The following is an 18,484-nucleotide window of genomic DNA, read 5'->3' on the forward strand; positions in this document are numbered from 1 at the left end:
CTCTACTTGTAGTCGCAGTACGGATACCATGTCACAGTAGATGTCTCGTTTCGCCTGCAGGGAGTACGATCACCATGTCACGTTTTTGTGTGCTCGTCACCCTCACCTAGTCGGTTCGATGATGTTGCTTTGGGTTTTGGAATCGAAGATGATTTGCAGGGACTTCCAGTGGTCCATCTCTCCTCGTCCCATGTCAGCGAGGCAGAGCACGTCCAAGCCAACCAATCAGCGTGGATTCCTCGCGTGAACGCACATGTCATCACGCTAGTTCCCGATCAGGGCAAGCGTCGCCGGGACCGTACGCCGCATCCGTGCAAGCAGGGCGGCAGCACCACATTGGGGGCGGTCAAAGTCAGCCCCAGGGTCGCATCAGCCTAGTCCAGTCGAAGCCCATCCATCTGCCGAACTGCCCAATGTCCGCCTCTCCATTGGCCATGGTCATCTTCTGCAGGATGCGGAGAGGCCGCAGACGCCATGGATAGTTCAGCTTGCAGCCTTGACCTACAGTTGGCAGCTGAAGGCGACCGCCGCTTCGACGGTAGCTAGTGGAGCACCTACATACATTCACAGTAGATTCATCAGCCTTAGCCATGGGGGCGGGACAACTGCTGCTATCAGCAAGCACGACTCCGCATGGCGTTTTGTCCATATATAAGAAGCGACTCGGCGGAGTGCATTGCACCCATTTTTGATTGACCCTTCAAGCCTTTGACCCTTTTGCTTGCGAGCGTATTTTCCGCCCCACGCTTGCTGTTCTTCTGCTGCTATAGCAGGTACATACCAGCCCGGTTTGGCAAGTTGCCTAGCACAGCATATATTGCCAGCCTTCCAGGATTGAGAGTCGACGGCTGGTCTTGCTGCCATATTTATCAGCCTCGACGCTGTTGATAACACGTATGTGCGTTCAGTAGCCGCATCTTTTCCTTCGTTTTGCAGCCTTTCCTTATTCTTTGACCTCTTGTTTTCTTTCTTAGCGTTCCGCCCCCACTATCCGCACATGAAAGACACCTGTACCACAATCCTACGAGCACATCGCCTGGCTTCCTTGTGCCAGAACGCAGCATCATTGCAGTTCTTATAATCTCTAACCAGACGCAGTAAAACATGTCCAACGCCACAGAAGAAGCCAAGGCAGCTTGGGATGCTCATGTCGACACCCGCACAGGCGTCGAGCCCCCCAAGCCTGCCGATCCATCCGAACTCACCAACCTACGCAACACCATTGGCTCTTCGTTCAGTACTGTTGCGTCTCTAATTGGAGCCGTCAAGGCCCCAGTACCTGATCAAACTGGCGATGGCTCCAAGATCGCACCCGAAGAGAAGGCTACCCTTTACAAGAAGATTGAGGGCAGCCTCCGAGACATGTCTCACCTCGGAATCCAGGACATCAAGTCGTTGATCGATATCCAAAAGGAGAAGATGTTGGGTGGTTATACTGATGACAAGACATATCTAATGGAGGGCCTCATTCGAACGGCCGCTGCGTTGCCTGATGGCTCCAAGACAAGAGACGCCGTCACCCACAAGTTCCTCGAACAGTTATGGAACGACTTGCAACACCCCCCGCAATCATACCTTGGTGCACAGTATCAGTACAGATCGGCAGATGGATCGAACAACAGCCTTATGAACCCTCAAATCGGTAAAGCCGGAACTCCGTATGCGAGAACAGTGAAGCCAGCTGCTATGCAGACTCCTGCACGCCCGGATCCTGGCGTCGTCTTCGACAGCCTCATGACAAGAAAGCACGCAGAGCTGCACCCCAACAGAATATCAAGCATGCTCTTCTACCTGGCTTCTATCATCATTCACGACTGTTTCCGCACTGATCACGCGGACTATTCCATCTCGATGACATCGTCATACCTGGATCTCGCGCCTTTGTATGGTAGCAACCAAGCCGAACAAGACATGATGAGGACATTCAAGGACGGAAAGATCAAGCCTGATTGTTTTTCAGAGTCAAGACTGCTCTTCTTTCCCCCCGGCGTTGGCGCACTGCTGATCATGTTTAACCGCTTCCATAACTACACTGTCGAAAACCTGGCAGCCATCAACGAGCAAGGCCGCTTCACCAAGCCTTCTGCTGAGGCACCAAAATCGACTGGCGATGTGGAAGTGGACAAGAAGACAAAGGAAAAGTATGAGGCAGCATGGAAGAAGTATGACAACGACCTTTTCCAGACTGGTCGCCTGATTACCTGCGGTCTATACGTCAACATCATTCTCATCGATTACGTTCGTACCATCCTGGACCTTAACCGCACAGACAGCAACTGGCAACTGAACCCACGCGCTGAAATTCCAGACTTACCCATGGGCGTCGGAAACCAGGTTTCGGCTGAGTTCAACCTCGTGTACCGATGGCACTCTACTGTCTCTGACCGTGACGAGAAATGGACGCAAGAAATGTGGGATGGTCTGTTCGGCGAGGGACGCGACCCCAAAACTGTCAACAAATACGAGTTCTTGGGACGCTTGAATGAAGTGTACAAGAGGACCGACCCCGATCCTGCCAAGCGTAAATTTGCCGGCCTTGAGCGCAACAAGGACGGAACATTGCCTGATCAAGGTCTGGTAGATATTCTGACCTCTAGTATCGAGGACTGTGCCAATTCCTTCGGACCGAACAGAGTCCCTGCCGTATTCCGTGCCATTGAGGTCCTTGGTATTGAACAGGCACGTGCCTGGAATCTGGGCTCACTCAATGAGTTTAGGAAGTACTTCAAGCTCGAGCCACACAACACTTTTGAAGACATCACGTCCGACAAGTATGCCCAGGAGCAGCTCAAGGACCTCTATGATCATCCTGACAAGGTCGAGATCTATCCAGGCATCGTCGTCGAGGACGCCAAAAAGCCCATGGCTCCCGGATCCGGTCTCTGCCCCCCATACACCGTGTCTCGTGCCGTTTTGTCGGACGCAGTAGCACTGGTTCGTGGTGACAGATTCTACACCCATGATTACAACCCACGCACCCTCACAAACTGGGGCTACCGCCAGGCCGATAGCGACACTGCAATCGACAACGGATGCGTCTTCTACAAACTATTCCTGCGCGCCTTCCCCAAGCATTTCAACTACAATAGCGTCTACGTGCACTATCCACTTACCATCCCTTCGGCTATGAAGATTGCTCTGAAAGATTTGAAGAAGGACAATCTCTACGACTTTTCGAAGCCAGTACAGACACATCACCCACATTTCTTCAAAGAATACAAGCTAGCTACTCAGATTACAGAGGATCAAGATACCTTCAAAGTGGTCTGGGGAAAGCCCATGGAATACATCATGGGTCCTGCATCAGCAGACTTTATGCTGGCTGGAGACGGACCTAAGAACGCAGCTTCTCGCCAGTTGGTGAGCAAAGCTCTGTACATCTCCGAGTGGGACAAGGAAGTGCGCGATTATTACACACGCAAGACGCGTGAGCTGTTGAGCAAGAAGAGTGCGAAGATCGCCGACTTCACCCAGGTCGACATTGTCCGGGATATTGGAAACCTGGCACATGTTCACTTTTGCTCGGAACTTTTCATGCTGCCTCTCAAGACGGAAGAGCAGCCGAACGGCATCTTCACCGAGGCCGAACTCTACCTCATCATGGCATCTGTCTTTACTCTCATCTTCTTTGACGCCGACCCTGCGTCCTCGTTCCCCCTGCACGTCATGGCGCGCAAAGCAACTCAGCTCCTCGGCAGTATCGTCGAGGCAAATGTCAAAGCGATTGCAAGAAGCGGTATTTTATCCAGCATTATGCAAGCAATCTGGCCCCAAGAAAGTGCACTCAAGAACTATGGAAAGCACATGATCAAACGCCTCCTTGAAAGCGGCATGGACCCTAAGCAGCTCGTTTGGGGCCATATACTAGGTACCGCAGGTGGCATGGTAGCAAACCAGGGCCAACTCCTGGCACAAACTTTGGAATACTACCTGATCGGCGAGGGCAAGGAGCACTGGCCTGCAATTCAGAAGCTTGCATTGGACGACAGCGAAGAAGCCTTCGAGACACTGATGCACTACACAATGGAAGGCGGTCGGCTGAACGGCGAAACAGGCATCATTCGCGCCGTAGCAAAGGAGATTTCGCTCACTGAAGATGGCAAAACGACCAACCTGAAACCTGGCGATACTGTTTTTGTCAATCTGCGTGCTGCCTCGCATGACGCCTCTGCTTTCACCAACCCGGACGCAGTTGATCTTACGCGTCCTCTGGATTCGTATATTCACCTTGGTCACGGCCCACACCAGTGTCTGGGTCTCCCAATGACGCGTGTAACGCTTACAACCATGGTCAAGGAGGTAGCCAGGCTGAAGAACTTGCGACCTGCGCTGGGACCGCAGGGCAAGATTCACAAGGTTGCTAAGAAGATGGAGCCAGAGGGTGTGGAAGAAAAGTACCAGTATCATGCTTATTTGACGGAGAACCAGGACATGTACTTTCCGTTTCCATGTGGTAAGCTGATGACTTGTTTCAGACTTGATTGATTAGTTTACTAACATGTTGTAGCTTTGAAGGTGTGCTGGGATTAGTAGACCACCTCGATACGGACGTAAGCAATACAGGTTTTACGGCAAGATCGGCGGTATGGCGGGCGGAAGATGTGTCGCGTGTATACTTACACTGATGTGCCCATAGACGGAGGACCCAAGAAGATGAACCGTTCGGCATGTTGGCGCTGGTACTCTGTTCTATGCATGGCTTTTTTTGTGTATTTCCAAAGGGCCGTTCTTTGTAGAAGGCTCGCTTTCGTTTCTGTATTTTTCATAGTTGTTGTTTCATGGCTAGGAGATTCTAGTGGCATCGTGGAAGTATATCGCTCAACACACGTAGTATTGCTCATCTGACATGCCGTGAGAAAGCTAAAAATAGAATGCAAACGGCCCAGAGCACCAGCAGATAGTCTCGGGCCCAAAGTGTAAATTCCTCCGAGATACCGCATTTCCTCCACCGCTTATTGGCCCAAGCGCCCAGCCTCGTATTTGCGCCACCCCTAATCGTTCAGATGACGTCCTTGACAAGGTCTTGACAGGCCAACTTCACCACCAACATATGCGATCTTCGGGTAACATTGCCAGCTTCTACTGGAAAGTTTCGAAACGGGAATTGAGCGGGCTTCATTAGCCGCAGATCCCAGAGCGGCTGCATCGTGTGCGGCACCTGCTTTCGGATAGTCGGATCGTCCCAATTCCCAGAAACGGGGATTCTTATTCAACCGGCGGCCGTCATCGAGGAGGATCCACTATATGGGGACTGTGCGAGGAGAAGAAAGTTAAGAGTGTATATAAACAAGTTTGTGCCATGCAGATCCAACTTCACCACACGACGAGCCCCACATTTGCAACTCTCACTGATAGTCTTAGTCTCCAACCACTAAACATCATAACCTCACCCTCTCATACATCATGGTCTCTTTCACCACTATCCTCACCCTCGCTGCCGGCGCTCTCGCCGCCCCTGCCCCTGCCCCTACCCAGGCACCACCAAACCAGATTCTGCCCCCAGGCTACCCCAAACCTTGGGCCTGGCACGTTGAGAACTTCGAAGCCGGCTGTGTGCGCAGCGGCTGCTTCTACCGATTCAACCTCTCAGTTCCAGCAACCGAGGCCTACCCGCAAGGCGGAAAGTACTACTGCAGCGGCGCCGAGAATGGCGAGTTTGGCAATGAAAACTCGTTTGAAGACTGCAGCATCGTTGGAGATGCCAATGCTGCTACCGCTGCCGCCAAGTTGGGTAGGAGGATCAACCAAGAGCCTCCCAAGCAACTTTATGTGAGCTTCTTGAAGCCAGGTTCCGCAGCCAAGCAGGAGTGAGTTTCACCCATAACTTTTCTTTTTTTTTCAAGTCCTTGTTCTTGCTTGTCACATGCCTTTTACTAATACGGATGGATTTTAGGAACCCATACAACTTTACCGCAATCACTACGGATTGGACCTACAACGCCTTTGTCGCAGTCGATGAGGAGTTTGACGTCTACCCTACTATCTGGCAGCAGTACCCTATTCCCCAGAGCAAGTGAGGTTGATTTCTTTGAGGGACATACGGAAAGGAACGGATATCGGTACCCAACCCTGGGCTATGTCATAGAAGTGCGTCACGGAAACTTCTAGTCTCGCCGATTCTCTCGCTTCTCTCCATGTTTCCCACGCTAGAACCTTGTACATATGTAATCATGTAGATATGACCATTAGACTTTGATGCTTTTTTTGATCTTTTTTTTTCAATAATTGTATAGTGCTCATGGGACCTAGCAAAAAGTGGGGACCCATTGACATAATACAGTAAGTTCGGCCGGATTTGGTCCACCCAATACATATTGTATCCACAATCCACCAATGGAATCGCTAGTCCAAGACAACGCTTCCTGCAGTAGCATATGGTGATCTTTTCCTAAGAATAATTGGCGAAAGTTATCATGTCCAAGTCTCTTGCCACCTCCGCACTGGCTCCGCTTTCTGGATGGGCTGGTTGGTCATTGCACAGGAAGTTTGCAAATATATAAATGCAAGGTGACTTCCCGCAACATGCCCCCTTTCAATCTCTACCTAACAACCATCGCATCCCAACAACTCAAAAGTGCGCTACTTGAAAAAAAAGTATTCTTTAATCCTAATTAATTATCCGAAACAAAACAGCGCCCCACCCCCTTCCCAGCTTCCAATCTTGCATATCCATCCGGAAAACAAGAACCACAACAACCATGGTCTCATTCACCACGCTCCTCACGCTTGCCGCGGGTGCCCTAGCCACACCCGTCACTCCCGTGCTGACAACGCGTGATATGAACATCCCCGCCAACTGGACGTGGCACGTCAGCGGGTGGGAAGCCGGGTGCCAGCGCCAAGGTTGCTACTACAACTTTAACATCACCATTCCCAGCTGGCGGGCTGCCATTGGCGGCGGCAAGTACTACTGCAACGGCTACGAGAACGGCTGGTACCGCAAGGGCAACTGGTTCGAGGAATGCAAGCTGCTTGAGCTGGCCCCTGGCGACTTCTTGTCCGAGGCCAACAATACCGTTGCGGCCAAGTTGAGCGAGCAGGTTGGTGATGATCCGACGCCGAATGAGATTATTGTTAGTTTTGTGTGGAAAGGGTATACGCCGACTGGGTAAGTTTTTTTGTTCCTTTGGTCCTCCCTATTGTTGTTGATTTTCTGCCTGATTATTCGGGCAAGAAGAGAGAGAAAAAAGCGAGACACAGAAAACTAACGCATTTTTTTTTTGCTCTTGTTATAGACGCCCCTCGTACAACTTCTCCGGTGAGGCTCCCGCGGTGTACAACCAGTTTGTTAGCCCGCCGCTGGAGTTTGACATTACTCCTTCCGACGTCTTCGCTGTCGCTTAAGGTGCAAAATAGGAAAGTATGTCTGAGTACCAGCGTAAATAATGAGTTGGAAATGTGGAAACGAATGAAATGATTGTGTCTTTATATGTTCATCATTACTTTGCTACTAAAATTGATTAGTACGTCTGTTTTAGCGTGTAAGCGTATCAGTCATTTTTTGTTTCCCTCAAAAAAACAAAACAAAATGGAAAGGCATCAGTGTTGATAACTCCAAATTTGGGCATGATGTTGACAAGTGAGAGAAGCTGATTCAGTATGATAATGAACGACGTTTGTATGTTATGACATGCATTCTGAATCTTATGCAATAGCCCGCCAAATAATCTCATGACAAGAAAGCTTCATTTTGTGAAGGTTGAGATGCGCGCATGGTACCCCTACGTACTGAATACTTATGGTCCGCCAATAGGAGATGTTCCTACCGGAAATATAAAATCATATGTAAGATGGTCATGCCGCGTGACATGAACGTACACCTTTTGTGTGTGAGTATTGCTCGTAGACACGAAACGAACACACGGAAGCGTCAAGTTGGATTCAAAGCACGAATAGAACGAATGTCAAAGACAAAAGACACTTTGCGCCACTTACCTTGGAGATAGCAGGAGTTCCGAAGCATGAAGCGGATCGACTAGTCTCTTTAGTTCCTTTGGTATCATGGGTTCGAGGGGTGAAAGTTGACTGCGTCACTACCAAAGGTTATACCTCATTCCAAACAAAACAATGACCCTATTACTAACAGACTAAACTCATCTCACCAACTACAGCGCTGCACAACTCGAAACAAGTATAAAACAACTTGTACAACCTGCCTCTAGCTTCTCTTATTATTTATATTAAATTATTAGCTCTATAGTGTGCGCCAAACGCCTGCAAAGTTGGCTTTTTCGTCTGTGCATACTGTTCGAAAATGAGTTTTGATCATTTTTAACGTTCTAGTACATACGACCATCGGCGAAATCTAGCACTGGATCCCGTTCGTTCTCCGCACGTTAAGTCTTCGACCGGCGGACTAGTAGTCAGGTGGGTGACCACTGGCGAATCCCCGCTGTTGTATGTTTTTGTTTTTGCAATTTGATCCAATAGATGTTGAACGGCTATAGATAGGAGACAGCTACAAGTCGTGCAATGAAGCATACGAGTACCTTCAACTTCACCCATACCATCTAGCAGATAGCTGGATGGACGAGGAAACGAAAATTGATGTTGATGTACTAGATAGGATGAAGACTTATGAGATTAGATCATTATCTATTGCAAGTAAAAATTATCTTGTACTCTCGACTTGAACGAAAGTTATCTGCCCAAGGGTTACTGTGTATCCTGTACACCAACATAGTATCTGCATTTTCTTTTGATACTGCTATAGTTTTTCTTTCTCCACAAGGAATGCTTGTACACAACCAAAAAAGTAGAAGTAGATATCATGATGAGGAAACAAGAGTATAGTGATTGGAATGCAAACTATGTGAATTACTATATCTCAAGTGAACGTTTATCTAGTAAATGAAGGGAAATGAGCTGCAAACAGCAACAGCTATCATGATTCGGCGGTTTGGCATGAGGTACACAGGCACCAACTTTGAGCACATCAGTCCCGTTGGTGAAAGAGCCATCGTTGGTGTCGGTCAGGTTGGCGAAAGAGCCATCGTTAAAGTCGGTTCCATTAGTGACAGAGCTATGATTAGAAAAGGCAAAGTTGGGCATAGAGACATCGTTAGAGAAGCTAAAGCTAGGGCGCTTAAAGAGGGCCGGAATGCGAATAATTTCGTCCTCGGTGACGCCGGTTGCTTGCTTGAGGATTTGCAAGTTAGCCTCAATGCGCTTGGCGCATTGCTCCTGCACGGAGATGAGATCCTTGTTGGCGAGTACTTGGTTGATGGTGGTAGACTCCACAGGGATAGGCTGGCAGCCAGTGTCGTTGCAGGGATTCGATAAAACCGTGTCGTTGTTGCGAGGTAAGAGGCGTTGTGAGCCCTGACCGCTAGCTTTGATCTGCTGGAGCATCTTGACACCAGCCATGGGATCATTGGCCATGACAAGCCAACCGCGCTCCGAATCAAAGGGCACGAATTGGATGAACTCGTCGACATGACCGACGAGTAGCCAGTCGGCATCGAGAAGAAGAGGATCCTGGGTTTCTTGGGCCGGGAAAAAGGGTAGCATGGCGTGGCTTTGCTTGCCATGGTTACTGAGGATCAAGCGTCCAGCAGGCCAGAAAGTACCGTTGAATTCGTCCGGAGGAATGGTCTCGATATTACCTCCAGAATTGATTTCGTCACGTGAGCCGCCAAGCTGTTGGACGGCGCCGATGCCAGTGTCGCGGTAGTACTCGAACAGCTGTCGGCCGGCAACACGGTCGTCCTGCGGACTTCGGACTATGATGCGCAAGCTAATGGGCCCGTCAGGACCAGGCATTGAAGCGAATCCCGGTTCCATGAAGTCCTGAGCCCAGATGTCATCGCTCCCAGAGAAGAGGTAAAGGTCTGACGATGTGCCATTGGAACTTTTGACGTCGAAAGTTACCAAGACTCGGCCATCCCAACCATTGGGACGACGGATGTCGCGGCCATGAATACCAAGGACAAGGCCCTTGCGGAGTGCGGTTGCGCTAAAGGTAGAGTTGCCGTCAACGTACGTCCAAGTGCTGTTACAGATCGCCTGTTGGAAGATGCGGACTTTGCTGCGCTGCACTTGGTCCTTTACATAGACACGGCCGGAAGCACCGTCGGGAAGGCCAGGCATGGAGACTGTACGGAGCGGAGCGAGGAACTGCTCAGAGCGCAGTTTGTTACTATCAGAAGCATCGTGACAGCGGTCGAGCTTGTCGTTGGCCACGGCAGGGCCTTGGAGCAGAGCCTTGGAGCAACGCTTGTCCGTGTCTCCTAGTATGTTGGGTAGGAAGATGGCACCAGAGCCGGCGGTCCACGTAGCTTTGGCTTCAGAGTCCGAGGTGGCTGTGAGGTCGACGAGGCCATGGCGGTCAGTGTCAGCTCGGATGTCGGCTTTGAGACTAATGGCCGTTGATGCGAATGCGTCGCATCAATCATCGTCACGTGGAAGCGCTCTGCCAAGGGCAAAGGGCCCAAGGGCTGGGCCGTCTTAGCATGACACATATCACGTGTGAGACGGTGCTGTCAGAAGTATGGGTGCTTACAGAAACCCGAAAGCGTAAGAAGCGCTTCGAGACGCATCTTACTCCAGCTAAAACAGGCCTTTTGTCTTCGGCTGTTCGGTATGCACGTAGCAAGATGTCTATAGGTTGGCTGAGCGAGCTGGAATGGTTGCAGTGCATGTGCTGGCGGCTGAAAGTGCTCGTTTCAACGCTGCTTCGTCCATGTGATGGTTGTTTATATTCCCTCTATTCGCACAAGAACATGCCAACCCAGCTACTTGGCTGCCCATTCATTTCCAAGTCGCTGCATACGTAGACAGGTCGTCACTCTCTCTGCGTATACACACAACTCCCCGCCCGGCGTATATCTGGCGAAACTGCGCCAAGTCACGTTCGGCCATCTCCAATTGACCCGATTTGGTAGACGAGGACTCGCTTAAGGCCGAGCCGCCGCTACTTACTTTGCGACTGTCCTTGTGGCAACCTGGGGAAGCTTAAAATAGGAGCAATCTCCCGATTGGCCCTGTTAGCCGGCTTAGAGTGAATGCCCTCTGTCTATACGCGCTGGCCAATTACAGCCTCCAAAATACCACCGTATCAAGCCGACTTACCGGCCCATAACGGAACTGCGCCTCCCTTCCACGTTTTCCTAGCCACACCCCACGACTCTTGATGATTCTTATGATCGTGGCTCCTACAAGACCTGCACCGTCTTAGTCAAGACTCTCACAACGGCCGAGCTTCTACGATGCACATCGACAACATGACCCGTCCGTTATACGCGACAACCAATGACAACCTCTTGGGGTTGCCAGTCCGCTCCAAGGCGCCTCGAGTGCGCGCATTCTCACCCAAAGTTCGCACTGGATGTATTACATGGTAAGTTCTTCAAGACTCGAGATAAAGAATCGTTGCTGGTCGTTGTATCGTATCCTCTCTACCATCCTGACTCCATTACCCGTCCGCCAGCCATCTGCATGAGACGACGCGAACTAGCTCGCAGGGCGAACTTTGCGACGGCTCCTGCTCGTCTTCCAAGATACTTTGGCACCAACTGCTATGAAATTTTTGTTAACGCTTTGTGACAGCAAGTAAGTGTGCTTCAGTGTCAGATAGAGAAAGGCGTACACTCCTCATGTGTACATGGTGATACCTTCCCCTACCTCGCCACATGGCCTCTGCTCTTCGGGCAAATGCGAGAAGAGTGGAGTGTTTTGAACTATTCCACCTATTAGGTTCAAGTCATGCTGACAGCACTCTTCTTCGCCTCTAGAATTCGCAGGAAAAAATGCGACGAAGAAAAACCAGCCTGCCGTCGATGCAGAGACAGTCAAGTCAAGTGTGATGGATATGCACCTATACCGGCCCAGAAGAAGAGATCGCCTTTGCAGAAGGCCGTGTCTGCGAAGGCGAAGAAGAGAACCATTCAGGCTACTCCCGAAATGGTCCAAACCGTCGTTAAGCATTCACAGCCACGTTTTTCAATTCCAGGCAACAAACTGAACCTCGAAATCGACGGTAGTGTGTACGACCGCATGTTTTTCCACCACTTTCGCTCCATTACCATGATCGACTTCGTCCGTCTCGTCAATCCCAAAGATTTCTGGTCCCAGAGGGTGCTCCCTATGTGTCATGATGAGCCTGCCGTGCGTAATGCGGTTATTGCGCTTGGCGCAGCCCACTATGTTTACCTACAAAAGCTCTCCAAGCCTTACCCGCGAGAAGCCGACACATCTATGACCTATTTTGAGTGCGTGGCAACGCAGTATTATAATAACGCTATTGGACAGCTAGTAACACTCAACGATGCCAACAACTCGACACTCTGGGATTCGCAACTTAGGATCCTTACCTGCTGCCTACTGTTTATATGTCTCGAGAACATCTTTGGCCGCAGCGATGAAGGACTCCGTCATATGCAAGCCGGCGCTCGCCTCCTTGAAACCTTCGACTTGTCTACTGCCCCACCTAACTTTCAACAACTAATACAAGAGATTGCAACTGTGTTGCTTCACTTTTGCGTCGATGTCTCTTACCTTGACGACGACTTCGATGTCCCGAATATGCTGCCATATGTTGCGCCTCTGGTGGAACTTGACGACAGGGTGCAACCATTTGCCAGCCTCGCGGAAGCCAAAGACGCCATGTGGGACCTAGATGTTAGAATGACCTACATCGAATGTCCCGATCACGAATCAGGTGTAGTACCTGACAAAGACCACTACATACCCGACAATATGAATGAACTCATCGAGCCGTTCGAGCGATGGAAGACCAAGTTTAATCTTCTCGTCGCTTCTCAGATCGACAATACAGATGTCCCGATAGAGATACAAAGGGAGACACTGACTCTAATGCTTCGCCGCGCCGTATGGGAAGTCATCATGCCCATCAACTCCGATAACGAAGCCGAGGAACTGGCGAGGCTCCAACGCGAGCTGGTTGACATGGCAGAGCTCTTATACAGCATTGAGAGCTCATGGTTAGATCGACCTATATTCACATTGGACAGTGATACTATCCCTGCCCTGTACTTCGTTGGGTTGTCCTGCGAAGACCCTGCATTGGCTCAGCGCATTCTCGCTCTCTTGCGAGGTTCCCGAAGAAGAGAAGGGCCCTGGGATAGCTGGAAGGTGGCAGACAAGCTTGAAGCCGAGTTACTGAACCCCAGTCCTTGCCCGTTTAAGAGCGGCTCGGATTCTTCTTTATCATGCAGGTCAGGGAGTACCCCGAATTCTGCGGGATCATCTCCATCAAGTGGCACGCCAGATTTCACTTCCTCGTTTTCAGTTTGTAAGACGGAATTTCTTTAGGAATACCATTTATACTGTTTCTTCAATCATTCTTTTTCCTCTTCTTCTTCTTCTCGAGATTTGAACTCCAAGACCCAAGGTGCGGGATTCTGACAGTTTCTTTTTGACTCTGCTAGATTACCACTTCACCCACTGCAAGTCGGAAAAGAATCCGAAGCTAATATCAACCCCGCCCTCTTCTTGACGACGCTCTGGCGATCGACACGCGCCGCCTGTACCCCATTCATACTAGCCAAATTTTCCAATGTAAGTTTCCCAGTTTCTTTGCGAATCAGTACTTGATCGAGGTCAAGTCACGATTCAGCGTCAACCTCATATTGTGAAGCTCTGCTCATGCCGGCTCTCAGTATCTGCAGTGGCGAGATTATCGTCACTAGCACGGAAAAAGAAACGATATAAATGCTCATAAGCTTCCACATAACGGTGACATTGCCTCGTTACCCTGGTATCCGCCATGGCTACACTACAGCTTGCATCCTGGGCTACCAATCTAACATATAGCAGCCTCACCAGCAGTGTGCTTGCAGCTGCTAACAAATCCTTCTTCAACTGGGCTGGATGCGCAATCGGCGGCTTTCCTTTCCAGGCTGCACCGCAGATTGCACTCAACACCACACTCTCTGCGTTCTCAGGGCCGCCAACGTCTTCGATTCTGGGCGCGAACGATTCCATCTCACGAGTTCTTGGGGATGCTCAAACTGCTGCTCTGATAAACGGCATCGCCAGCCATGTCGATGATTACGATGATACGCATCTTGAAACTATCATCCATCCTGCCGGGCCCGTTGCAAGTGCTCTCTTAGCAGTAGCCGAAGCGCATGGACCTATCACTGGCCATGATTTCATTACTGCATTTGTGGCAGGTGTAGAGGCGGAATGTAAGTTGGGGCTATCTGTCTCTCCAGAGCACTACGATGTGGGATGGCACATTACTTCCACAACAGGATCCGTTGGCGCAGCCGTCGGCGTAAGCAAACTTCTCGGATTGAACATTACGCATACGCAACACGCTATCGGAATTGCTGCTACCCAAGTGGTAGGAATGCAAGTGTATTTCGGCTCGGACACCAAATCTTTTCATGTTGGCCGCGCCGCACAAGGCGGTATTCTAGCTGCTCTGCTCGCAAAGAATGGCTACACTTCTTCTCTCGAAGCCCTCGAAGCCAAATATGGATGGCTTCATGTTGTCAGCACGCGGGAAAATGCAACGCTGTATTTCGACCAGCTGGGAAAGATATGGGAAATCGAAAAGAACACCTTTAAACCCTACCCTTGTGGGATCGTCATGCACCCGACCATTGATGCTGCCATCTACCTCCGCACTGAGACACTATCAAAGAGTCTTTCAATCGAAGACGTCGATACCATACAACTGCGCGTCAACCCCGAAGTTCTCATTCTGACTGGAAAGAAAGAGCCACAAACTGGACTCGAGGGCAAGTTCAGCATCTACCACGCTGCCGCTGTGGGTCTGGTTTACGGAAAAGCGACACCTAGTCAATTTACCGATGCTGTTGTCAAAGACCCGACAGTTATAGGCGTACGCGACAAGGTCAATGCGACTGAAGATGAAGGTGTATCCCGGTCCGAGGCATATGTCGCTTTGACCTTCAAGGACGGTACAACGCTACAAAAGCACATCAAACATGCCAAGGGCAGCATTCAGAATCCGCTTACCGAAGAAGAACTGAAACAAAAGTTCATCGGGCAGGTGAGCCTGGCGATTGGACCTGTTCGTGCGTTAGATGCGTACGCGTCGTTTTCAAACGTGCAGGAAATGTCTGATGTTGCGGCCATCCGCCATACGTATTAGCTTTCAAGGACCTAACATCCATTTGGATTGTGGTCAGCGGTGCGACCACCAGGTTACGTGGGCTATTCGATTGGGGACTCGGCCACTTGCGATCTTGGTTCTATCACATCACGCCAGTGCTGCTACAATAGATGCGCTATGTTACTACAAATTCTTACTAATTGTATCAATTTCGAAGTAATGTTTTCCATGTTGATGTGTTGTTGTATATGTTCTTGTTTGTCAAGCTCACTTGGCCTCATGTTTATATCCTCTTTCAGGTTGTTGTTTCATTACCCACTATTCTATCTTCAACTCTGTAGTTAAATCAGAGCACCCTAGTGCTTTGCAAGTCTAAAATCAGTACACGGTTGTACAAGGTTATGTGAGAATGGGTAGAGTAGATCCCCAGCCGATCTTGCCAAAAATGGTGAACGTACCCTATTGTAGTGGTAGCTTTGTATTTTGCCCATGTTTAATCATTCCCGTTGGTATCATTTTTCTGCACAGTAGCATGCTTCTGCTGAAACTCATCTTGATCCAGACGTTACTCATAGAGGTTACCCATAGTCCTGGCTACGGCTTGCAGCATTTCATCGCACAGGGATTCTGGACGATGACTCAGACTCAACAAAGAAAAAACTTAGGTCTAGGAATGTCCCTTCAGTTGCCATCACTTTTTTCATGTCATTCAACACATCATGTTCGGAATATCACGGAGAAATGTAAGCCACATTGTTGCACCCTGTTCTGCGCCAAGACTAGTAGAATGTGTATTTAAATACGCGTAACAATCTCCTCTCACAGGGCATTTGTAACTTGTAATCTCTAATGCCCCTTACTCATACGAAACTCAACTGAATCATGAATTCAAAGTTTGTTGTTAGTGCCTGGACATTCATCAGTGTCGTCTTTGTACGTTCCCACTCTTAGTACAATCTTTAGACCCTGCTCAAATATAACCTCTTAGCCTACAATAAGTATACGAAACAACGTGCTCGTGCTATGGTACATCTCCAAGCGTTACGCAAGACTGCTGTGTATATGGGGGGAAGTACGAGATCACACTTTACACACGGCCTATTGGGATGGAATTTCGAATACATGCAGGATATTAGATGCAGATGTTCGTGATTCCGGCACTTTCTCTGATTGTTGTCGCACCTACAAATGTATTTATGGTGGTAACTGCATTCAAGGAACGACCTGTGGTGGCCATCAGAGTCAGCGGGTAAGCGCTTGGTAGCTTCTTGCAGGCACATGTTTTCCATGGATATTTGGTTAAGAACCCGCTCAGCTATACTTTTCTGCTGCTTTTGAATCTCGTGCGTTTGCAATACTCGAAATCTGGGTTTCATTGGTTCTTCATGTTACGCAACCGTGTTTCGTCTTTCGCATGTTTTGCATCTTTCGAATTGCAGATCGGCAGACAAAGGTCTCGTAAACAAATGTAGTATCTAATTTGCAACGATGCAACAGAGCATTTTGGGGATTGAAAAACCCGGTATTAATTGGAGAGGGAAAAGAGTATTACTTGCATGATCAGCTTTGTGGCACGTGACGAAGCACCGTTAGTGGAGCCAAGATTTCAAGGCGGAAAGATTTGGCAGAAATAATTCTAGGACTGCTGAACATGCACGAACCGACTTCTTCACGCGCAACCCAATTCTCGGATTCTTTTGCTTTCCTGCCCTGAAAACTCAGTTGCGAGATTTATTTCGAAACTCTAAGAGATACACGGAAGCGCCACAATCATGGCTTCCGGACGTAAGCCTGGAGCCAATACTTCGCAACCGGGGCGCAAGTCGCACAACAGCGCACTTATGGACGAAGAAGCCCGCGCAGTCGCAGAATTCACCCAAAAAGCCACACAACAATATGGTCGCGGCGATCGGATACGGCCGAAATCAGTCAAAGATAAGAAGCTGCGGGCAAATGTGAAGTCACTCGAGTCGAAGAACAAACAGGCGGCGATAGAAGCAAAGACTGTCGAAGTCCTGCTTGAGAATAATGCTGGGCTGCTGGAACCAGAGAATGAGCTGGAAAGGACATATCGTGTTCGGCAAGATGAGATCAAGCGGGAGGTCGGCCTAGAGACTGCAAAGAAAGGGTTCGAGTTGCGGTTAGACAACCTTGGGCCGTACGACGTGTGCGAGTACAGTCGCAATGGGCGCGATTTGCTGATTGCGGGCCGGAAAGGCCATGTCGCAACGTTTGACTGGAGAGCCGGAAAGCTGGGCTGCGAACTACAACTCAACGAGACGGTGCGCGATGCGCGGTGGCTGCATACAAGCAACCAAAAAAACTTCGCCGTTGCACAAAAGAAATGCGTCTACATCTACTCAGGCGACGGTGTAGAAATGCACCAGCTCAAAAACCATTCGGAGGCGACGCATCTCGAATACCTTCCGTACCACTTCCTCCTCGCCTCAGTATCGACAGCAGGCATAATACGGTATACAGACGTTTCAACCGGTCAATCGCTGCCGCAGCTCTACACCAAGCTTGGTCCTGCCACAGCGCTCGCGCAAAATCCACAAAACGCAATTCTTCATGTTGGCCACCAAAAGGGTCTTGTCACACTGTGGTCGCCGAATAGCGCCACTCCCCTGGTCAAGCTCCTCCCTCACCGTGGGCCCGTACGAAGCATTGCCATGGACAGATCAGGCACCTACATGGTCAGCACCTCTCAAGACCGGCGTATGTCCGTGTGGGACATTCGCATGTTTAAGGAAATGCACCAGCATCACCTGCGCGTCCCAGGCACCACTCTCTCCATTTCCGATCGCAACCTCACGGCCGTAGGCTACGGAACCCAAGTCTCCATCTACAAAGACGACATTTTCCAACGCAGCCCCGAAGATCAATCACAACCCAAGATGCCCTATATGGGATGGGGCGGCCAGGGCCTCGATGTTGGCCGCGTCCGCTTCTGTCCTTTCGAAGATGTACTCGGCATATCGCACGACCGCGGCTTCTCCTCCATTATCGTCCCCGGATCTGGAGAACCCAACCCCGATTCCCTTGAACCGGGCACCAACCCCTATGAAACCTCCAAGCAACGCCGCGAAACCGAAGTCCATGCCCTCCTCGAGAAGCTCCAACCCGAGATGATTGCGCTCGACCCCAACTTTGTAGGCAACCTTGACCTGACGTCGCACGAAGAGCGACAAAAGGAGTACCGCGCGCAGCGGGGCGAGCGCGAACCAGATAAGGTGGATCTGCTGAAGAAGAGGGGCAAGGGAAGGAACTCGGCACTGAGGAGGTATCTGAGGAAGAATGGCAACAGAAATGTTATTGATGCAGAAAAGGAGCGCGCACGCGAGGCGCTCAAGAATATGCAAAAGAGGCAGATTGAGCGCAAGGAGAAGATGAAGAAAGAATACGGCCCCGCGCTCGAACGATTTGCAAGAAAGTAGG

At 50.0% G+C, this 18,484-nt stretch overlaps 8 protein-coding genes across 8 annotated transcripts; 7 read left to right on the forward strand and 1 right to left on the reverse strand.

The window, feature by feature from the left end:
* The first annotated feature begins 713 nt into the window (after nucleotides 1-713).
* Nucleotides 714-4,840, forward strand: PSV08DRAFT_194254 (heme peroxidase). The gene is made up of 3 exons (XM_014229592.1): nucleotides 714-894; nucleotides 1,099-4,453; nucleotides 4,508-4,840. Exons 2-3 carry the CDS (start codon nucleotides 1,105-1,107, stop codon nucleotides 4,528-4,530), a joined length of 3,372 nt encoding a protein of 1,123 aa, XP_014085067.1. The 5' UTR covers nucleotides 714-894; nucleotides 1,099-1,104; the 3' UTR covers nucleotides 4,531-4,840.
* PSV08DRAFT_262358 (uncharacterized protein) lies at nucleotides 4,507-4,838 on the forward strand (the record flags this gene model as incomplete). The annotated part of the gene is made up of 1 exon (XM_066092487.1): nucleotides 4,507-4,838. A coding segment is annotated over exon 1 (217 nt), but the record flags the coding sequence as incomplete, so codon positions are not given.
* A 475-nt stretch (nucleotides 4,841-5,315) lies between the features above and the next one.
* On the forward strand, nucleotides 5,316-6,206 carry PSV08DRAFT_358594 (uncharacterized protein). Its single transcript, XM_014229591.2, has 2 exons — nucleotides 5,316-5,807; nucleotides 5,894-6,206. The coding sequence occupies exons 1-2, from the start codon at nucleotides 5,404-5,406 to the stop codon at nucleotides 6,015-6,017; spliced, it is 528 nt and encodes a 175-aa protein (XP_014085066.1). The 5' UTR covers nucleotides 5,316-5,403; the 3' UTR covers nucleotides 6,018-6,206.
* Nucleotides 6,207-6,541: 335 nt separating this feature from the next.
* Nucleotides 6,542-7,556, forward strand: PSV08DRAFT_262366 (uncharacterized protein). Its single transcript, XM_014229590.1, has 2 exons — nucleotides 6,542-7,108; nucleotides 7,236-7,556. The coding sequence occupies exons 1-2, from the start codon at nucleotides 6,699-6,701 to the stop codon at nucleotides 7,342-7,344; spliced, it is 519 nt and encodes a 172-aa protein (XP_014085065.1). The 5' UTR covers nucleotides 6,542-6,698; the 3' UTR covers nucleotides 7,345-7,556.
* A 1,264-nt stretch (nucleotides 7,557-8,820) lies between these two features.
* On the reverse strand, nucleotides 8,821-10,538 carry PSV08DRAFT_214986 (uncharacterized protein; the record flags this gene model as incomplete). The annotated part of the gene is made up of 2 exons (XM_014229589.2): nucleotides 8,821-10,301; nucleotides 10,502-10,538. 2 exons carry the CDS (start codon nucleotides 10,536-10,538, stop codon nucleotides 8,821-8,823), a joined length of 1,518 nt encoding a protein of 505 aa, XP_014085064.2.
* Nucleotides 10,539-11,222: 684 nt separating this feature from the next.
* PSV08DRAFT_383506 (uncharacterized protein) lies at nucleotides 11,223-13,272 on the forward strand (the record flags this gene model as incomplete). Its single annotated transcript, XM_066093421.1, has 3 exons — nucleotides 11,223-11,338; nucleotides 11,548-11,550; nucleotides 11,733-13,272. 3 exons carry the CDS (start codon nucleotides 11,223-11,225, stop codon nucleotides 13,270-13,272), a joined length of 1,659 nt encoding a protein of 552 aa, XP_065949696.1.
* A 427-nt stretch (nucleotides 13,273-13,699) lies between these two features.
* On the forward strand, nucleotides 13,700-15,262 carry PSV08DRAFT_214990 (uncharacterized protein). The gene has a single exon (XM_066092119.1). It carries the CDS (start codon nucleotides 13,727-13,729, stop codon nucleotides 15,083-15,085), a length of 1,359 nt encoding a protein of 452 aa, XP_065949697.1. The 5' UTR covers nucleotides 13,700-13,726; the 3' UTR covers nucleotides 15,086-15,262.
* A 1,455-nt stretch (nucleotides 15,263-16,717) lies between these two features.
* PSV08DRAFT_214994 (NUC141 domain-containing protein) lies at nucleotides 16,718-18,483 on the forward strand (the record flags this gene model as incomplete). The annotated part of the gene is made up of 1 exon (XM_014229586.1): nucleotides 16,718-18,483. The coding sequence occupies exon 1, from the start codon at nucleotides 16,819-16,821 to the stop codon at nucleotides 18,481-18,483; it is 1,665 nt and encodes a 554-aa protein (XP_014085061.1). The 5' UTR covers nucleotides 16,718-16,818.
* Between the last annotated feature and the right edge of the window lies 1 nt (nucleotide 18,484).

The sequence above is a fragment of the Bipolaris maydis genome (genome assembly GCF_028858645.1).
Source record: "Bipolaris maydis strain C4 unplaced genomic scaffold PSV08scaffold_2, whole genome shotgun sequence".
NCBI lineage: Eukaryota > Fungi > Ascomycota > Dothideomycetes > Pleosporales > Pleosporaceae > Bipolaris > Bipolaris maydis.